Raw genomic sequence first — 22,476 nt, forward strand, 5'->3', positions numbered from 1 at the left:
TTTAATCCGAAATTCAAGTGGCAATTATTGGAATGGCGATCATCGTCTGTGTTGTTCTCCTCATAGTTATTTTGTACATTGCATTATCAATCTTCCTTTTACCATATTGTTTTCTATGCATTGTTTTACTGCTGCCATCTGCTGGCCAGAATTTGCATGCCGCACGCCTTTGTTCTTGTTAGTAAAGTTTTTAATATTATGGGCGTGGCTTTTCAGACTGTGTGTCTTATCACATCCAGCAGCCATCTTCAGTTGATTATGGCTGTGTGACTGGAAACTCCATATTTTTGGACTTGTGAAGGCATCAGTTTTTGACCAGCAGTTAGCCTCAGGATAGACACCAACAGGACAGTATTGATACTATTACTACAGAACAGTATTGTATCACCGTCCATTGTTGTACCTGGATTGAATAAACCCACGTTTGATTTCATCCTCATGCCTAAGTCTGGATTCATCTAACCTGAGCATCTGCTGGACCGGTCTGCCCCATTGCTTGGATACGAAGATAGGAAGTCACATAGCTATTATCAGTTATACCTTCAATCGCCTTCATGTGGGGACAGAACATCGTCTTCTCTGTGACCCAAAAAGAGTTGCCTGAAAAAGTCCAAGGTCAAGACAATGTTGATTGCTTTCTTCGACAATGATGGCCAAAGTTGCACAGGACTGGACAGTGAATGTTACTGCACGATAATGTGCCTGCGCACTGTGTGATCCGTGTGCGCAAATTCTTGGCTCAGCACGGCGTACCTGGTCTCGATCATCTATCTTACTTCCCTGATCGAGTGCCTGTGGACTTCTTTCCGATTCCCCGCCTGAAGAGCTCCATGAAAGGCACACGTTTTGCAGACATGGCGGCAATCCAAGAATGTGTGACAGCGGTTCTGCAATCGATTCCTAAAGAGGGATTTGTTGACAGTTTCAAGAAGCTTTAAAAATGATGCCAAAAGTGTTTTGAGAAGGATGGCGCATATTTAGAAGGCCAATAAGCCCCCGTTCACATTAAGGCGACCTGTGAGGCGACCTGGTCGCCTCACAGGTCGCCGCAGGTCGCCTCCCATAGGGAAGCTGCGGACCCGTTCTAATAGGAGCGACACAAGTCGCTCCGACTTAGAAAAAGGGTCCGGAGCTTCTTTGGGGCGACCAGGAGGCGACCGCCATAGACTTCAATGTTATGAAGTCCGTGGCGGCCGCTCCGAGGTCGCGGCGCGCTGCTCGCACCGCGACCTCGGAGGTCGCCACCCGAAGTTGGATCGCCCCTATGTGAACGGGGGCTAAAGGTAATTTGTTTATATCTTCTGTTTTGTTTGCTTTGTGATACCATTCACTGAACTTTTTGACACATCTTGTATATTGTACACACACACAGAATACATAATATTGTTAATGCAAAAAAAAAATACAAAAATACAAAAATAAAGACAGATGTATTTATTAGACTAATTGGCTTTTTACTCATATACAACATTTTTTTTTTTTTTTTTTTAGTAAGTACATTTGCATCAACAATCAACAACAAAACATGATTACAAATGTAACTTGTAACACAATATTTTCATGAGTAAATGCAATTTAGTTGACTTACCTAAAAAGTATAGGTTGTTCAATTAACAAAGCAAAATGGTAATAAATAAGGCGAGCCTGTGCTTACCTGGAATACCCACTCATGTTCAAGGGAAATTAAAAGAGAACACTTTTCCTAGGGTATGATTGGTTAAATAAAGTGAGAAACGCTTCATATTATTTACTGAGCTCAGTAAACATTCACTTTGCTAATGTAACAGTCTCATTTCCTTTAGTAAATCATCCCCATTGCATTAGTTTTTTGTGCTGCCTGACAATATAGAAGCAAACAAGTAAGGTAAAGGTTTTACAAGTTCTTTGTACTTGATTCAGTCATACTTGTCATGTCATACCAGATATCTGGAAACAGGAAAAAAAATTGCAGCTCTCTATGGGTATGTGACAGGCTGACAACACAGGAGCACAATTGTGAGACAGTTGTCACCCCATCACAGGAAGTGTCTGAACAAGTACCTTCATAGCGGGACCAATAGGAAATTATCTTTTCAACAGTTGCAAAAATAAAAGATAAAAACAACCTTGAAAGTTACAATAACGTGTTAAAGATTATGAGATTTCAGTAATTTCGTTTTCAGTAGATCGATGGTAATTTAGAGTTGATATTATGTTACAAGGAATTCTGGTCACCTCATACATAATACATACACTATATCTTAAATGAGATATTTCAAGTTTACTTTTCTTGCAAGTGGAATATGAATCTGTGCCAAATCTCTGATGGTAAATATATTTAATCAGAGCCTAACGTACAGCAAGATCAATGTTAGAATTCACCCTCTGAGTAAATGACTGGATCAGGGTGTGAAGTCTGGAAGAACCTAGACTCTTCTGTCTTCACTACTGAGCTAATAGACACTGTACATAGTAATGGAATGGAAGTTTCATTATATTATTACGCTCTGCTTTGTCCTTTTTTACACTAGGAGCCATATTTATAAAATAAAAAATGGTATATTTGCCAATGATTAATTGCTTTTTTGCTTAAAAAAAAAAAAGGATTTTTTAAAAAATAACACAGCAGATCACCTTCACCCAACTGAAAGGCATTCAGTCATTATTTGGGGTTTTCATTCTTCTGTGGTTATATACAGTAGCTATAACATGCTCGAAATTACATTTATCAGCACTTACCATTTTTAGGTGAACTCTAGGAAAAAAGCTAAATAATACACATTTGGAAACTTTTACCTGCTCGGTAATTTGTATTTTTGTCTATCCAGTCCTGCGATTTATACAGTCCTGTCACACTGCACAGCACTATCTGCCAGGGCAGACGAACTGTTTTTCTCTGCTGCAGGGTCTTGCCACTTACTAAGCCTGTTACTGGGGAGTTAATAAGAAGCAGCACATTGATGAGTTGATCTCTCTGTCACTCTCTCCTCTGTTGGCATGCTTCTTGTTAGCACTTCAATAATGCAGTACAACCTGGTTGGCTTCATGTGCCACTTCTTCCTCTCCCAGTTTGAGCTCTATGGTACAGCGGGCTGTAAGAGACTGATACCAGGTTAAATTCAGGTACTTACATTGCCTGCATTCAAAATATACATTAATTATGAAAGTGGTAACACAGCTAATACCCTCTGAGCCAGCAGGCTGGTGGACAACACGGCCATAAAACATATACAGGGAGTGCAGAATTATTAGGCAAATTAGTATTTTTGAGGATTAATTTTATTATTGAACAACAACCATGTTCTCAATGAACCCAAAAAACTCATTAATATCAAAGCTGACTATTTTTGGAAGTAGTTTTTAGTTTGTTTTTAGTTTTAGTTATTTTAGGGGGATATCTGTGAGTGCAGGTGACTATTACTGTGCATAATTATTAGGCAACATAACAAAAATCAAATATACAGTATACCCATTTCAATTATTTATTTTTACCAGTGAAACCAATATAACATCTCAACATTCACAAATATACATTTCTGACATTCAAAAACAAAACAAAAACAAATCAGTGACCAATATAGCCACCTTTCTTTGCAAGGACACTCAAAAGCCTGCCATCCATGGATTCTGTCAGTGTTTTGATGTGTTCACCATCAACATTGCGTGCAGCAGCAACCACAACCTCCCAGACACTGTTCAGAGAGGTGTACTGTTTTCCCTCCTTGTAAATCTCACATTTGATGATGGACCACAGGTTCTCAATGGGGTTCAGATCAGGTGAACAAGGAGGCCATGTCATTAGCTTTTCTTCTTCTTTTATACCTTTTCTTGCCAGCCACGCTGTGGAGTACTTGGACGCGTGTGATGGAGCATTGTCCTGCATGAAAATCATGTTTTTCTTGAAGGATGCAGACTTCTTCCTGTACCACTGCTTGAAGAAGGTGTCTTCCAGAAACTGGCAGTAGGACTGGGAGTTGAGCTTGACTCCATCCTCAACCCAAAAAGGCCCCACAAGCTCATCTTTGATGATACCAGCCCAAACCAGTACTCCACCTCCACCTTGCTGGCGTCTGAGTCGGACTGGAGCTCTCTGCCCTTTACCAATCCAGCCACGGGCCCATCCATCTGGCCCATCAAGACTCACTCTCATTTCATCAGTCCATAAAACCTTTGAAAAATCAGTCTTGAGATTTTTCTTGGCCCAGTCTTGACGTTTCAGCTTGTGTGTCTTGTTCAGTGGTGGTCGTCTTTCAGCCTTTCTTACCTTGGCCATGTCTCTGAGTATTGCACACCTTGTGCTCTTGGGCACTCCAGTGATGTTGCAGCTCTGAAATATGGCCAAACTGGTGGCAAGTGGCATCTTGACAGCTGCACGCTTGACTTTTCTCAGTTCATGGGCTGTTATTTTGCGCCTTGGTTTTTCCACACGCTTCTTGCGATCCTGTTGACTATTTTGAATGAAATGCTTGATTGTTTGATGATCACGCTTCAGAAGCTTTGCAATTTTAAGAGTGCTGCATCCCTCTGCAAGATATCTCACTATTTTCGACTTTTCTGAGCCTGTGAAGTCCTTCTTTTGACCCATTTTGCCCAAGGAAAGGAAGTTGCCTAATAATTATGCACACCTGATATAGGGTGTTGATGTTATTAGACCACACCCCTTCTCATTACAGAGATGCACATCACCTAATATGCTTAATTGGTAGTAGGCTTTCGAGCCTATACAGCTTGGAGTAAGACAACATGCATAAAGAGGATGATGTGGTCAAAATACTCATTTGCCTAATAATTCTGCACTCCCTGTATACAGTTTAAGATTACGGGTTCACAAGGTAATTTAGAATGTTTCCCTGATAAGATTGCCCAGATATATTGTGACAACTATACTCATCTATACAACCTTAAAGTATCTTATAACATATGGGGAAAAGCCATTAGGTTGATGCCAAGATAGTGAATGCAATGGGGATTCGAGGCAAAATGGTAGATGGAATAAAGTTTCTCCAGAGTTTGATGGTTCAAGTTAATAGGTAGGGCCTCAGATTTGGAAATCATTCACTTTATAGCCTGATAGCCCAGGGAACTTTACAATGTGAGCCTGTGAGGTCTGGAGGGTGGTTAGGGGTTTCATAAGAGTTAGGAGTATGTTGCCTGCAAAAGCAACAGTTTAAAGAAATGATTATGGATGGCGACCCCTTTAATATCCTGGGTGTTACAAATAGTGGCGGGAACAAGTTCTATGCAGAGTCCTATCTATACCGGGATCCTTTTGCAAGTTACCACTTACCTGTGCTAGACCTCAAGGGGTCATCTGGTAAGTGTGTGGAGTATCTGGTGATGGATTCCTTCTCTTTCTCCCTTCTTTGCATGAAGGATGCGATTCTTTTGAGCACCAAGCACTAAAATATATTGGATTTTGTTTGCTGCACAAGTCGCACTTGCACTTTCAAGTTATAAGGACTATATTTATATATATTTTTTCGCATCTGAATTGTCTATACATTTATTTATAATTGCACAGTCACCTTTTTGCACTGCCACTTTATGGTATAATATCTGCATCATACGTATCATAAAATTTTGCACTGTCACTTTATGATATATTACTTATACCATATATATATGATATTTAATTGGTAATTTGAGATTTATGTTTAGAATTGTGCCTAATTTTTGAGCGCTGTCCCCTTTTGTTTCACATTCCACTAGCACACTATTTGTGTTTTGACTAACAGCTCATTTGTTTATTTGATTTATTTGAGTTTATTTAAATTCACACTCATTAATCCTAGGCGCAGTCACGTTATTTACTCACCTTGTTTCCTTAAACATTTGATATGTCATCGATGTTGTATTCTGAATAAAATATTAAAATTTGAAACTTCCACATCATTGCATTCTGTTTTTATTGAAAATTTGTACAGTGTCCCAACTTTTTTGGAACCGGGTTTGTATATATATATATATATATATATATATATATATATATATATATATATACAGTGCCTTGTGAAAGTATTCGGCCCCCTTGAACTTTGCGACCTTTTGCCACATTTCAGGCTTTAAACATAAAGATATAAAACTGTAATTTTTTGTGAAGAATCAACAAGTGGGACACAATCATGAAGTGGAACGAAATTTATTGGATATTTCAAACTTTTTTAACAAATAAAAAACTGAAAAATTGGGCGTGCAAAATTATTCAGCCCCTTTACTTTCAGTGCAGCAAACTCTCTCCAGAAGTTCAGTGAGGATCTCTGAATGATCCAATGTTGACCCAAATGACTAATGATGATAAATAGAATCCACCTGTGTGTAATCAAGTCTCTGTATAAATGCACCTGCACTGTGATAGTCTCAGAGGTCCGTTTAAAGCGCAGAGAGCATTATGAAGAACAAGGAACACACCAGGCAGGTCCGAGATACTGTTGTGGAGAAGTTTAAAGCCGGATTTGGATACAAAAAGATTTCCCAAGCTTTAAACATCCCAAGGAGCACTGTGCAAGCGATAAAATTGAAATGGAAGGAGTATCAGACCACTGCAAATCTATGAAGACCTGGCCGTTCCTCTAAACTTTCAGCTCATGCAAGGAGAAGACTGATCAAAGATGCAGCCAAGAGACCCATGATCACTCTGGATGAACTGCAGAGATCTACAGCTGAGGTGGGAGACTCTGTCCATAGGACAACAATCAGTCGTATACTGCATTAATCTGGCCTTTATAGAAGAGTGGCAAGAAGAAAGCCATTTCTTAAAGATATCCATAAAAAGTGTTGTTTAAAGTTTGCCACAAGCCACCTGGGAGACACACCAAACATGTGGAAGAAGGTGCTCTGGTCAGATGAAACCAAAATCGAACATTTTGACAACAATGCAAAACATTATGTTTGGCGTAAAAGCAACACAGCTCATCACCCTGAACACACCATCCCCACTGTCAAACATGGTGGTGGCAGCATCATGGTTTGGGCCTGCTTTTCTTCAGCAGGGACAGGGAAGATGGTTAAAATTGATGGGAAGATGGATGGAGCCAAATACAGGACCATTCTGGAAGAAAACCTGATGGAGTCTGCAAAAGATCTGAGACTGGGACGGAGATTTGTCTTCCAACAAGACAATGATCCAAAACATAAAGCAAAATCTACAATGGAATGGTTCCCAAATAAACATATCCAGGTGTTAGAATGGCCAAGTCAAAGTCCAGACCTGAATCCAATCGAGAATCTGTGGAAAGAACTGAAAACTGCTGTTCGCAAACGCTCTCCATCCAACCTCACTGAGCTGGAGCTGTTTTACAAGGAGAAATGGGCAAAAATTTCAGTCTCTCAATGTGCAAAAGTGCAAGAGACATACCCCAAGAGACGTATTTATTTATTTAAGGTTCTTATATAGCGCTGTCAATCTATGCAGCGCTTTACATATACATTGCACATTCACATCAGTCCCTGCCCTCAAGAAGCTTACAATCTAAGGTCCCTAACTCACATTCATACACAGTAGGGCCAATTTTATACAGGATCCAATTAACCTACCAGCATGTCTTTGAAGTGTGGGAGGATACTGGACTACCTGGAGGAAACCCACGCAGGCACAGGGAGAACATGCAAACTCCAGGCAGGTAGTGTCGTGGTTGGGATTCGAACCAACGACCCTTTTGCTGCTAGGTTAAAGTGCTAACCACTACACCACTGTGCACAGTTTTTTATTTGTTAAAAAAGTTTGAAATATCCAATAAATTTCGTTCCACTTCATGATTGTGTCTTACTTGTTGTTGATTCTTCACAAAAAATTACAATTTTATATCTTTATGTTTGAAGCCTGAAATGTGGCAAAAGGTTGCAAAGTTCAAGGGGGCCGAACACTTTTGCAAGGCCCTGTATATATATATATATATATATATATATATATATATACACACACACACACACACAGTATCTCACAAATGTGTGTACACCCCTCACATTTTTGTAAATATTTTATTATATCTTTTCATGTGACAACACTGAAGAAATGACACTTTGCTACAATGTAAAGTAGTGAGTGTACAGCTTGTATAACAGTGTAAATGTTCTGTCCCCTCAAAATGACTCAACACACAGCCAATAATGTCTAAACCGCTGGCAACAAAAGTGAGTACACCCCTAAGTGGTGGTGGGAGTGTCATGGTCTGGGGCTGCATGAGTGCTGCCAGCACTAGGGAGCTACAGTTCATTAAGGGAACCATGAATGCCAACATATACTGTGACATACTGAAGCAGAGCATGATCCCCTCCCCTTCGGAGGCTGGGCCACAGGGCAGTATTCCAACATGATAACGACCCCAAACACACCTCCAAGATGACCCCCGCCTTGCTAAAGAAGCTGAGGGTAAAGGTGATGGACAGACCAAGCATGTCTCCAGACCTAAACCCTATTGAGCATCTGAGGAGCATCCTCAAATGGAAGATGAAGGAGCACAAGGTCTCTAACATCCACCAGCTTTGTGATTTCATCATGGAGGAGTGGAAGAGGACTCCAGTGGCAGCCTGTGAAGCTCTGGTAAACTCCATGCCCAAGGGGGGTTAAGGCAGTGCTGGAAAATAATGGTGGCCATACAAAATATTGACACTTTGGGCCCAATGTGGACATATTTCACTTAGGGGTGTACTCACTTTTGTTGCCAGCGGTTTAGACATTAATGGCTGTGTGTTGAGTTATACAAGCTGTACACTCACTACTTTACATTGTAGCAAAGTGTCATTTCTTCAGTGTTGTCACTTGAAAAGATATAATATTATTATTATACAAGATATATTTAGCACACAGCGCTTTACAATATGAGGGATACAATACAGGAGGAATTAGACAGTCCTGCTCGTTAGAGCTTACAATCTAGAAATATATATAAAATATTTACAAAAATTTGAGGGGTCTACTCACTTTTGTAAGACACTGTATACGCACTATATTGTCAAAGGTATTGGGACACCTGCCTTTACATGCACATTAACTTTAATGGCATCCTAGTGTAGCAATATTTCCATGCCTTGAGCCTGATGTGGGTCTGCCATTGTTACTGGTGACACTTCCAACACATTTAAGTTGTGAACCCAAGTGTGAGAATTGAGACATTGATCACTCCGGCATCTTTAGATGGTTTTGTTTATTGTATTTTGGGGATGGGAGAAGGGAATGAGTGGGATACTCCTCTGGCTCAACTGGGTTAACTGGGACTTTATAAATAAATGCCCGTTGACGCTGTCTTGACTAGTGATGTCGCGAACCTAAAATTTGCCGTTCACGAACGGCGAACGCGAACATTTGCCGACCAGCGAACCGGGAGAACCGCCATAGACTTCAATAGGCAGGCGAATTTTAAAACCCACAGGGACTCTTTCTGGCCACAATAGTGATGGAAAAGTTGTTTCAAGGGGACTAACACCTGGACTGTGGCATGCCGGAGGGGGATCCATGGCAAAACTCCCATGGAAAATTACGTAGTTGACGCAGAGTCGGGTTTTATTCCATAAAGGGCACCTAAAATTCCTAAATTGTTTGGAATAACGTGCTTTAAAACATCCAGTGTGTGTATACGATCAGGTATGATGTTGTATCGATCAGGTAGTGTAAGGGTTACGCCCGCTTCACAGAGACAGACCAAACTCCCCGTTTAACGCACCGCAAACAGACCAGAACCGACCAAAATGGGACAGGAACTGGGCTTTAAGGGTTAGGGTTAGGTTTAGTGTTAGGGGCTAGGGTTAGGGTTACGGTGAGATACTTAGGGTTAGAGTTAGTAACCCTACCCCTACGCCTCTAACCCTAACCGTCTAACCCTAAGCACTAAAAATAACCCTAATCCTAGCCCTAACCCTAGCCCTAACCCTAATTCTAATTTTTTTTCTGGTTCTGGACATGCTACAGAGCTGAAACTTCACAGGTACACTTTTTAGACCCCCAGACACTGAATCACACAAAAAAAAGTTCTTAAAAATTGTCATTTTTTGATAGAGAGCCAATTATTGAAAAAATTAAAAAAAAAATAAAAATAAAAAAAATAAAAAATGTCTTTGGATTTAGCGTCTGGGGGGGTCTAAAAAGTGTACCTGTGAAGTTTCAGCTCTGTAGCATGTCCGGAACCAGAAAAAAATTACCAATTAGGGTTAGGGCTAGGGTTAGGGTTATGGTTAGGGCTAGGGTTAGGTTTAGTGTTAGGTCGATAGGGTTAGGGTTATGGTGAGATACTTAGGGTTAGAGTTAGTAACCCTACCGCTCTAACCCTAACCCTCTAACCCTAAGGACTGAAAATTACCCTAACCTTAGCCCTGACCCTAACCCTAGCCCTAACCCTAACCCTAGCCCTAACCCTAACACTAATTCTAATTTTTTTTCTGGTTTTGGACATGCTACAGAGCTGAAACTTCACAGGTACACTTTTTAGACCCCCCAGACAATAAATCCAAAGAATTTTTTTTAAGTTTTTATTTTTTTTATTTTTTCAATAATTGGCTCTCTATCAAAAATGACAATTTTTAAGAACTTTTTTTTTGTGTGTGATTTAGTGTCTGGGGGGGGGGGGGGTGTCTAAAAAGTGTACCTGTGAAGTTTCAGCTCTGTAGCATGTCCAGAACCAGAAAAAAAGATCATTTTTCAGTAGAGCAGGGATGGTGGGAACCCCTTTTACACCTATATGATCTTTTTTTTCTGGTTCTGGACATGCTACAGAGCTGAAACTTCACAGGTACGCTTTTTAGACCCCCCCCCAGACACTAATCCAAAAAAAGTCATGCCTGCCACCGTATATATCAGTGGTGGGTGGGCAGTGGCACTGCAGTGGGCACAGTACACTCTGTGGATCTGATAGTAACTGGCACCCAGGCACCTGCAATTATAAAAAAAATATATATATTTTTAATTTGCAAGCTGCTGTGCCACCGTATATATATCAGTGGTTGGTGGGCACGCAGTGGCACTGCAGTGGCACTGCAGTGGGCACAGTACACTCTGTGGACCTGACAGTCACTGGCAGCCCAGGCAACTGTAATAATAAAAAATATTTTTTTTTTTTTTCAATTTGTAACAAGATGCTGTGCCACCGTATATATATCAGTGGTGGGCAGTGCACTGCAGTGGGTACAGTACACTCTGTGGACCTGACACAGCACTCACTGCAATTATGACAGAGGAAAAAAAAATATATTTTTTAAAATGCAAGGTACTGTGCCTGTGCCACCCGAAATGAGTGTGGTGTGCACACAGTACAGTCTGTGGTGGGTCTGTGGCCTCTCACACACAGCGGGCAGGTAACTGCAGTGCACAATATATAATATATATATAAAAAATACTCAAATACCAGCCCTCAAAAGGGCTTTTGGGGACAATAGATATATATATATATATATATATATATATATATATATCACAGAACAAAAAAAATTACACAAATACCAGCCCTAAACAGGGCTTTTTGGGGACAATAGCTATATATATATATATATATATATCCAAAAAAACCTCAAATACCAGCCCTAGGAAGGGCTTTTTGGGGTGCTGTCCTTACAGCAGGAGTGTACCAAGAACAATGGCTAACAACAAGACCGGGAACACTGACTAACTGTCCCTAGCTATAACAGCAGCAGCACTTTCCCTGCTCTCAGTAACACACTGCTTCAGAAAAATGCTTATTTATAGGAGGTGGGAGGGTGTGGGAGGGAGGTATGCTGATTGGCCTGGAATGTGTCTGCTGACTGTGAGGTTCAGGGTCAAAGTTTGCCTCAATGATGATGTATAGGAGGCGGACCGAACATCGCATATGTTCGCCCGCAGTGGCGAACGCGAACATGCTAAGTTCGCCGGGAACTGTCTGCCGGCAAACAGTTCGGTACATCACTAGTCTTGATGCCAGCTGAATGCCGACCAGTGCTTCCTGATGCTTGAAAATACTGCTTTGCTAAACTAGTGCTGGAACCTCGACTTTAACTTATTTGTTAACTAAGAAGATCCAGGACTGTAGAACTCTTGACTCCTGACACTTGATTTAGCTCAAAAGTCACTGAACAGCTCCCTCCAACCCTTCACTGGCTGAGGTAGCTCCTTGTCACTGCTTGTGCTGCTGCAACTCTTTACTCTGTACACTGCACACTGTACACATTAGCTCTTCAGGGTACAACCGCTGGCACCCCCTCTAACACTTCAGGGTCCTCTGACTAAGCACCCCCTTTACAGCTAGCTTACTCCTGGATCCCTGGAACCTTCTCTGGAGTGGTCCCCTCTACACTTGGCAGACCCCTGGGGGCAGTTCTCAGTACTCACGACCTTGGCAGGCTTTCCTGGAACTGAACCCCTCTTTCTCCACTGGTCCTCAGCACACCAGATCCCCTCTGAAGCTCAACTCAGCATTCTCTGGATTCCCAGGCAGCCACCCGGAACACCCAATCCTTCTGACAGGAGGAGAGACAGCCATGCTCTCCCTCCTGGGACTCTGCTTCCCGCCAAAGAGGGTGCGTCATGCCTTCCCCTCAAACATATACCCACTCCCAGAATCCTCTGTGGCAGAATCTGCCTTCTGGGGTAGATACAGGCCTGAATGTGTCTCTGATTGTATTTCCTTCACTGCCCAATGAGAATCCTCTTATGGAGCCAGTGGAGAGACTCCCCTCTCAGCAGACACACATGGGAGACATGACAGCCCAGCTAAAATCATGGCCCTTCTGTTAGGCAGCCAAGGTCCCCTATACTTTTACCTAGCACCTACCCTGTAGGGTGCTACACTAGTCTTAGTCCATAGGGTTCAATATTGAGTTGGCCCACCCTTTGCAGCTATAACAGCTTCAACTCTTCTGGGAAGACTGTCCACAAGGTTTAGGAGTGTGTCTATGGGAATGTTTGACCGTTCTTCCAGAAGCCCATTTGTGAGGTCAGGCACTGATGTTGGATGAGAAGACCTGGCTTGCATTTTCCGCTCTAATTCATCCCAAAGGTTTTCTGTTTGGTTGAGGTCAGGACTCTGTGCAGGCCAGTCAAGATTATCCACCCCAAACTTGCTCATCCAAATCTTTATGGACCTTGTTTTGTGCACTGGTCCAAATCATTTGGTGGAGGGGGGATTAAGGTGCGGGGTATGTTTTTCAGGGGTTAGGTTTGGCCCCTTAGTTGCAGTGAAGGGAACTCTTAAGGCCTCAGCATACCAAGACATTTTAGACAATTTAATGCCTCTAACTTTATGAGAACAGTTTGGGGATGGCCCTTCCTGTTCCAGTATGACTGCACACCATTGATCCACATACAGTGCCTTGAAAATGTAATCATACCCCTTGAAATTTTCCACATTTTGTCATGTTACAACCAAAAACGAAAATGTATTTTATTGGGATTTCATATGATTGACCAACACAAAATGGCTCATAATTCCGAAGTGGAAAGAAAATGATAAATGGGTCTCAAAGTTCTTTACAAATAAATATCTGAAAAGTGTAGCGTGCATTTGTATTTAGCCCCCCTGAGTAAATACTTTGTAGAACCACCTTTCACTGCAATTACAGCTGCAAGTATTTTTGGGTATGTCTCTACCAGCCTTGCACATCTAGAGAGTGACATTTTTGCCCATTCTTCTTTGCAAAATAGCACAAGCTCTGTCAGACTGGATTGAGAGTGTCTGTGAACAGCAATTTTCAAGTCTTGCCACAGATTCTCAATTGGATTTAGGTCTGGACTTTGACTGGACCATTCTAACACATAAATATGCTTTGATCTAAACCATTCCATTGTAGCTCTGACTGTATGTTTAGGGTTGTTGTCCTGCTGGAAGGTGAACCTCCGCCCCAAGTCTTTTGCAGACTCTAACTGGTTTTCTTCTAAGATTGCCCTGTATTTGGCTCCATCCACCTTCCCATCAACTCTGACCAACTTCCCTGTCCCTGCTGAAGAAAAGCATCCCCACAACATGATGCTGCCACCACCATGTTTCATGGTGGGGGTGGTGTGTTCAGGGTGAAGAGCAGTGTTAATTTTCTGCCACACATAACGTTTTGCTTTTAGGCCAATATTTTTGTCTCATTTGACCAGAGCACCTTCTCCACATGTTTGCTGTGTCCCCCACCTGGCTTCTCGCAAACTGCAAGCGGGACTTCTTATGGCTTTCTTTCAATAATGGCTTTTTTCTTGCCATTCTTCCATAAAGGCCAGATTTGTGGAGTGCACAACTAATAGTTGTTCTGTAGACAGATTCTCCCATCTGAGCTGTGGATCTCTGCAGCTCCTCCAGAAATACCATGGGCCTCTTGGCTGCTTCTCTTATTAATACTCTCCTTGCCGGCCTGTCAGTTTAGGTGGAAGGCCATGTCTTATTAGGTTTTCAGTCGTGCCATACTCCTACCATTTTCAGATGATGGATTGAACAGTACTCCGTAAGCTGTTCAAAGCTTTGGATATTTTTTTATAACCTGACCCTGCTTTAAAAGTTTCCACAACTTTATTCCTGACCTGTCTGATGTGTTCCTTGACCTTCATGATGCTATTTGCTTACTAAGGTTTTTTAAAAAAACTCTGAGGGCATCACATTTTATAATGAAATTAACCACTTCCGCCAAATGGACGTACCCATACGTCCTTGGTGTTAAGTTGTAATATAGGGATGATGCCTGCACCTACAGACCTTATCCCTGTATCATTTTTTGCAGCCAGCAATTCCATTTCAGGCAGAAGTGATCTGTGTGGCTAATTAGCCACTTGATTACTTTTGCAGGTGGTGGAAGGGTGTCCCACTCCCCTCCCGCCACCACCTCTCCCGGGCTCTCCAGTTCTGGGAGGCCGGGAGCGATGCAGCCGGCAGCAATGGCTGCCTGGTACAGAGAGAGGAACTGACGTCATTCTCCTCTCTCTGTAACCCTGGAAACCTGGAGTAATGAGTATTCGTCATTTCCAGTTCCGCCCCTTTGTTTATCTGGCTACCAGTGGCCAGAGAAGCAGCTGATCGTACCAATCTCGGTCTGATCGGCTGCATGGGGGGGGGGGGGGCAAGAGGAGAGATTTGGGGTCTAAATCTCTCCATAAAGAGGACCTGTCATGGCCCATGCTGTCACAAGGGATATTGTTCATCGATAGCAATAAAGTTATAACTAAAAAAAAAGTGTAAAAAAAATAAAAAAAATTTTGCAAAATAAACAATGCAAGAAAATTTTTTTAAAGCACCCCCATCCCACCGTGCTTATGCACAAATGTGAACGCATACGTGCGACATAAAAAATTGCAACACACACCATTTTATTCTATAGGGTCTCTGCTAAAAAAAAAATATGTATAATGTTTGGGGTTCTAAGTAATTTTCTAGCAAAAAAAAAGTTTTACACGTAGGAGGAAGTGTCAGAATAGGCTTGGGAAGGAGGTGATTAAATGACATACAGGTGGACTCTATTTACTAATTAGCTGACTTCTGAAGGCAATTAGTTAGGGGTATCAGAGTAATGGGGGTTGGATACAAATGCACTCCCACACTTTTCAGATATTTATTTGTAAACAATTTTGAAAAAAATTTATCATTTTCCTTTCACTTCACAATTATGTGCCACTTTGTGTTGGTCTACCACATAAAATCCCAATAAAATATATTTACATTTTTGGGTGTAACATGACAAAATGTAGAACATTTCAAGGGGTATGAAGACTTTTCCAATGAACTGTATCAACTGCTTATGAACGAGTTGGCTAGAAAACTTGAAGTTAAATCAGCGCTGCAGCCAATAGGCTGCAGAACTGATCAGTGTATTCTGACAGTGGAGGAGTCATGCTCACTCCACTTAAATAACACAATGACACAGTGCGTATGCTTCCCATATACACTTTGAATGTGGGGATGGGGGGAATCTGTATAGTATTTTAGTTCAGCTCACAGGCCGCATGAAAAAAACAGTCATGTATGACCAGCTTTAGTGATCCAGCCCATAATAGCTGAACATAAAAGTGGTAGCCCAGCCAGAACAAAATGTTTTGTTCTTCAGCTTTGGATAGAGTACAAAAAGGCTAAAAAAAAACCTTGCTCATAAATGTATTCCCATCTGTGTCTCCGCTTGGTCAATTTCTCCGTATTTCTTCCCCTGATGACCAATGTCACCAAGGCAGGAACATCAACAGGAATAAAAACAACAGTAAAAACCCTATAGAGGTTCTAACCCTTTCCCACATGTCTGAGCATGGTCAGACTGGCTCCCAGATCAATCTGATACTAAAAGTATAACTACCCCCTAGCCTTATCTTTCCTTATCCTGCTGTAAAATGTGGTAATTACATAAAAACATAAAAAAACCTAAACAGTTAAAGTGTACTTTAAGGCAAAAAAAAAAAAAAAAAAAAAATTCTGTACATCTCTGCAGTACACACACATTTTCCCATATTTTATGCTGTTAAAAATATTGCTGATACAAAAATTCCAGTGATTTGTTATAAATCCAGTGTGTTCCTAGCCTCCTATTTTAGGCTGACAACACAGTGCCTTTGCTGCACTGTAATACAAGGCAATGTTGTCACTATGTACAAATAAACAATAGCGCACTGACACTGGCATTAGCTTACAGTCCACAGGTAGTGTGCATCCTAGGAAGACAATGATGTTCCCATATAGGTAGTTAATCAGGGAGTGTTTCCACTGTTGTGTGCCACATATTATATGCTTTATTGCTGTCAAAAGGTATGGCATTATTGTATTAATATAGTGGTATCTACTGATTCTAGGTGTGGAGTGTGCTGCCACCACAGACTGTTTTTGTACCTCTGGTATGTTCCTTTGTTCCTCCCTTCCTTTTTTGTTTTTAGTTAGTATAATCTCCAGCAAGACACGCCCTGCTTCTTTATGCTTGTTCAGAATAATTTCACTTTTTTTTTTTTTTGCAGAGACTGGGGTTAGGGAAGTCATTGTCTTCTTACTCTTCAAAAGTCTGGAAAACATCCTTTGTATGTATTTAGCTAAAGCAAAACTATGTTGGATTTGATGTCTTATTAAAGATAAAGAGTTAAGCTCTCTGTCAATTCTGCTGAATCATCAAGTGAACATACTGCCTGTACAGACTGAGTGTCTGCAAACTGACAAGTTCCCCAGTTAAAACAGGGTGAAGCAGTTCTAAATGCAGAAAGTTTTTTTTTATCTTAATGCAATCTATGCATTAAGGTAAAAAACCTTTGGAGTGCTCATGCAGACACTCTCATGGGAGCAGGTAGGGATATATCATATATTGGGAGGAATGATGAGTCCACATAGCATGATTCCATAAAAACATTTCATCCGTTTATTAAAAGATAAAATAAAACTCAAATTTGGTAAGTGTCAACCCGACACTAAGGGTTCCAGCATGTGTTTGTAACGTGCTCTTCACCTCCGGCTGTTACCGGTACCATCAAAGCCACGAGCACAAATTGAGCATGTGTGGTAATGTCCAGCGTCCTGGTCCCACCCTAATATTTTCGTCATTCGATGTCCTCAGGGAGCGACCTTTATCATTACATTTTTTGCACTGATTTTTAGAAACTTTTGATAATTAATATCACTTAATAAGATCATTGCTCTTGCAATTTTTGGTGGGAGATTTTAGGTCACTATTACACTGAAGGGTAGATTTGCACTGATTTTACAATTTGTTGAAGCACGTACAAGTGCCCCCAAGCCAGGAGTGCCAGCAGGGAATGTGAGAAGAGGAGGATCAGGGCTACTCTGTGCAAAACCATTACACAGACCAGTTAAGTATAACATATTTATTATTTTAATTTAAAAAAATGGGGGAAGGTGGAGGAGCGCAAGGTCTCTAACATCCACCAGCTCTGTGATGTTGTCATGGAGGGGTAAAAGAGGACTCCAGTGGTAACCTGTAAAGCTCTGGTGAGCTCCATGTCCAAGAGGGTTAAGGCAATGCTGGAAAATAATGGTGGCCAAACAAAATATTAATTTTGGAATTTTTCACTTAGAGGTGTACTCACTTTTGTTCACAGCGGTTTAGACATTAAAGGCTGTGTGTTGAGTTTTTTTGAGGGGACAGCAAATTTACACTGTTATACAAGCTGTACACTCACTACTTTACATTGTAGCAAAGTGCCATTTTTCAGTGTTGTCACATGAAAGGATATAACAAAAATAAAATATTTACAAAAATGTGAGGGGTATATATATATATATATATATATATATATATATATGCAGTATCTCACAAAAATGAGTACACCCCTCACATTTTTTAAACATTTTTATTACATCTTTTCATGTGACAACCCTGAAGAAATGACACTTTGCTACAATGTAAAGTAGAGTGTACAGCTTGTATAACAGTGTACATTTTCTGTCCCCTCAAAATAACTCAACAGAAAGCCATTAATGTTTAAACCGCTGGCAACAAAAGTGAGTACACCCCAAAGTGAAAAATGTCCAAATTGGGCCCAAAGTGTCGATATTTTGTGTGGCCACCATGATTTTCCAGCACTGCCTTAACCCCCTTGGGCATGGAGTTCACCAGAGCTTCACAGGTTGCCACTGGATTCCTCTTTCACTCCTCCACAACAACACCACGGAGCTGGTGGATGTTAGAGACCTTGCGCTCCTCCACCTTCTGTTTGAGGATGGTCCACAGATGCTCAATAGGGTTTAGGTCCTGAGGCAAGCTTGGCCAGTCCATCACCTTTACCCTCAGCTTCTTTAGCAAGTCAGTGGTTGTCCTGGAGTTGTGTTTGAGGTGATTATCATGTTGGAATACTGCCCTGGGGATCATGCTCTGCTTCAGTATGTCACAGTACATGTTGGCAATCATGGTTCCCTCAATGAACTGTAACTCCCCAGTGCCGGCAGCACTCATGCAGCCCCGAACCATGAAACTCTCACCACCATGATTGACTGTAGTCAAGACACACTTTTTTTTTATTGAATTTTTATTGAGTTTTGCATGAGAAACATAAACAACAATAGGGAAACAAAGAGAAAGGTAAGGGGGTACGCAACATGGGTACATGTACATAGATAGGATCATACATGTTCAAAAGAAACAAAATATTGCATAGTATTCATTGACTACTCCTATGTGACCATGACTTCCAGGAATTTCGGAAGGAAGCCAACTTGCCTGACCTGAGGGCTATGAGATGTTCATGTTCATATGTGAAGTCAACATATTGGATAACGTCTGAAAGGGATGGTATGTCGGTTGTCCTCCACTTCCTGGTAATTAGGACTCTCGCAGCCAGGAAAATATGGGCCACTACAGTCCTATATTGGAGTGGGAATTTGTCTATGGTAAGGTTTAAGAGGGCTAGAGCTGGGTCCGGTGGAGTGAGGACACCTGACGTCGATGAAACCAGTCTGGACACTTGGCGCCAGAAACTTGTGAGACTTTTACACGCCCATAATATGTGGACAAGATTGCCTACTTGTCCACAATTTCTCCAGCAAAGTGGTGAATGTGAGGGGTAGGGGGTTAAGTACCACCTAGATAGAACTTTGTATGAAAGTTCCCAGCGGTTTGCACAGTGGGAGATAGAATGCGTATAAAGGATCGCCTGTTGCCATTGGGTTATGTCAAAGGATTTATGGAGCTCCGATTCCCACTTCAGCATGGGGGCTGATTTCGAGAATGTTAGTTTTTGTTGGACTGATTGGTAGAATAGTGAGGTCCCTTTAGATGCTAGGAGTCCTTTCGTGAGGTATTGCCAAAGATCGGACTAGATAGTGATATTCGGCACTGGGTGTTTTTTAATAAAGTTGGCGATGTGTAGGTGTGTGTAGGTCTCGGAGGGAGGGAGACGCAAGGCAGTTAGGGATTTCAATGTCGGGCCTTCCAGGCTTTCATCTATCCAAAGTAGACCATTACCCAACCATTTGTGAAGGGGCAGATACGGGATGAGGACAGTTAAGGTTTCCAACGGTATGCATATTGTAGTGAATACTTGGGAGCTTGGTGTTGGAGAGTATGTCTCCAAGCCAGTAGGGATGCCTTTGTGGTTAGTGGCATTTGGTGCAATGGGAGAGGCTTCCAGCAGTGTGCCGACAACAGCAGGGGTAGGGAAGGGACATTGGCCATGGCTGTTTCAGCTAGCACCCATTGAACGTCAGTGTTCGGCGTGAACCAATGGTTAATGTGGGTCATGTGGGTCGCCACATAATAGTCATGTATGTCTATCATGCCTAGTCCGCCCACCCGTTTGTGTTTTGTAGTCAAGACACACTTGTCTTTGTACTCCTCACCTGGTTGCCGCCACACACGCTTGACACCATCTGACCTAAATAAGTTTATCTTGGTCTCATCAGACCACAGGACATGGTACCAGTAATCCATGTCCTTAGGCTGCCTGTCCTCAGCAAATTGTTTGCGGGGTTTCTTGTGCATCATCTTTAAAAGAGGCTTCCTTCTGGGATGACAGCCATGTAGACCAATATGATGTGGCGTATGGTCTGAGCACTCTCAGGCTGACCCCCCACCCCTTCAACCTCTGCAGCAATTCTGGCAGCACTCATACGTCTATTCCCAAAGACAACCTCTAGATATGACACTGAGCACATGCACTCAACTACTTTGGTCGACTATGGCAAGGCCTGTTCTGAGTGGAACCTGTCCTGTTAATCCGCTGCATGGTCTTGAACTCTGTGCTGCAGCTCAGTTTCAGGGTCTTGTCAATCTTCCTATAGCCTAGGCCATCTATATGTAGAGCAACAATTCTTTTTTTCAGATCCCCAGAGAGTTTTTTGTCATGAGGTGCCATGTTTAACGTCCAGTGACCAGTATGAGAGAGTGAGAGCGATAACACCAAATTTAACACCCCTGCTCCCCATTCACACCTGAGACCTTGTAACACTACTGAGTCACATGACACTGGCAAGGGAAAATGGCTAATTGGGCCCAACTTTCACTTAGGGGTGTGTGCACTTTTGTTGCCAACGGTTTAGACAATAATGGCGGTGTGTTGAGTTATTTTGAGGGGACAGCAAATTTACACTGTTATACAAGCTGTACACTCACTACTTTACATTGTAGCAAAGTGTAATTTCTTCAGTGTTGTCACATGAAATGGTACAACAAAATATTTACAAAAATGTAAGTGGAGTACTCATTTTTGTGAGATACTGTATATATATATATATATATATATATATATATATATATATGGTTGGGGGGGTTCTGAGTCATTTTCTAGCAATAAATACTGATTTTATATATTAACAGACAGTGACTGTCAAAAGCAAAAGGGGCAACAAAGACAACGAGGTTATTGCAACAAATGAAGGTTAGGAACTATTTATTTTTTTATTTTACTCTTAGTTTCACTTTAAGCGCACATTCTTTTTTGAAGTTAGATGCCTCATCTGTGTGGCTGACATGATCAGAAAGTAAAATTGTTTAGACAATATTGATAGAATGGGTTATCAATGCATATGGGGATGACTGCTTACAAAATTTAAAAAAGTTTATGAGGTAACTTTCATCGAGTTAGATCACTTTGTTTTGTTTGTTTTTACTTCATATTGTATCAAGTAATACCAAGTATTTGGTTCACTATTATTTTTGATCATAACAATGATATCTTGTCTATCAGTTGTACTGCATGTCCCCTCCCAGTAATTACTGTCAGAGAGGGTAAGAGGGGAATCGTTTTGCCCTTTAAAACATACTGCAGCTGCATCAGGAATGTAAAGCTTGAAGGAAACATCAGTATTTGCAGGTAAAATACCTTCTAAAGGCTGCACCAACTCATAGTGCTTAGCCCAGTTAGAGTATGTCAGTGGAAACACTGGCCATCCTACTGCAGGGTTGGTACATATAATGAGATAATTGCATAAGTACGTATACTTGCTGTTATCATTATTATCAGTCTTGATAAAAACCTTTAAAACATAGGTTCCTGCATGAGGAAGGCAAACATTAATGTCCACTTTGTTCTCTTTCTCTGTTGTGAATACATGCCTTTTTTCCATTACTGATGTCATTTGTACTTCATCAGATTGTAAGTTACAAAAAAAATTTAATTTCTTCTTCAACATAAAATGTACAGTAAAGAACCCATTATCCGTATAAATCACTGGATCTGCATGAGAAGGATTCACTAGCCCTGCTTTTTCTGTTAGCCTGTTTGGTCCTACAGGATTATAAATGCACTTTGGAATCCTCATGCTGCTGTCAATGTGTGTGCAGTCAATTCTGTATTCTATAACCAGCTGCAATTCCTCTTCAGCATCTTCTTTTTGGGCAAAAATATTTAGGACGTGTTGACCAAGCTGTTGAGGATAAATATCAAGCTTCATCCCATTGTCCAACAATGTCAGTATACCAGGAATTTCTTGCTCATTTAGGTTGAAAAGGAATTTCAGATCAGTGCGGCTCTCAATAGTAATAGAGACTTTCCCTGTCACTAAAGATATCACACAAGTAAGGCAATTAAATGGACAGGACATGGTAATTCAGCAGTTTAAAAAATAAATCTACACCATAAGGACAATATGTAATCAATTTACATCAATTCTATTAAAACTGGGAAACTGAATATAAATCATGTTATAA

The 22,476-nt window shown here is 41.2% G+C and overlaps 1 protein-coding gene across 1 annotated transcript in view; it reads right to left on the minus strand.

Annotated features, from left to right (window-relative positions):
* Positions 1-21,413: 21,413 nt before the first annotated feature.
* LOC309550428 (kyphoscoliosis peptidase-like) overlaps positions 21,414-22,476 on the minus strand; it is a gene marked incomplete at both ends in the record, with an annotated part of 108,295 nt that continues 107,232 nt past the window's right edge. The window contains one exon of the mRNA XM_082250810.1: positions 21,414-22,327. Coding sequence (XP_082106936.1) covers positions 21,414-22,327 — 914 coding nt within the window. The remainder of the gene's footprint in view (positions 22,328-22,476) is intronic.

The sequence above is a fragment of the Pelophylax lessonae genome (genome assembly GCF_965119305.1).
Source record: "Pelophylax lessonae genome assembly, chromosome: 3".
In the NCBI taxonomy this organism is placed as follows: domain Eukaryota; kingdom Metazoa; phylum Chordata; class Amphibia; order Anura; family Ranidae; genus Pelophylax; species Pelophylax lessonae.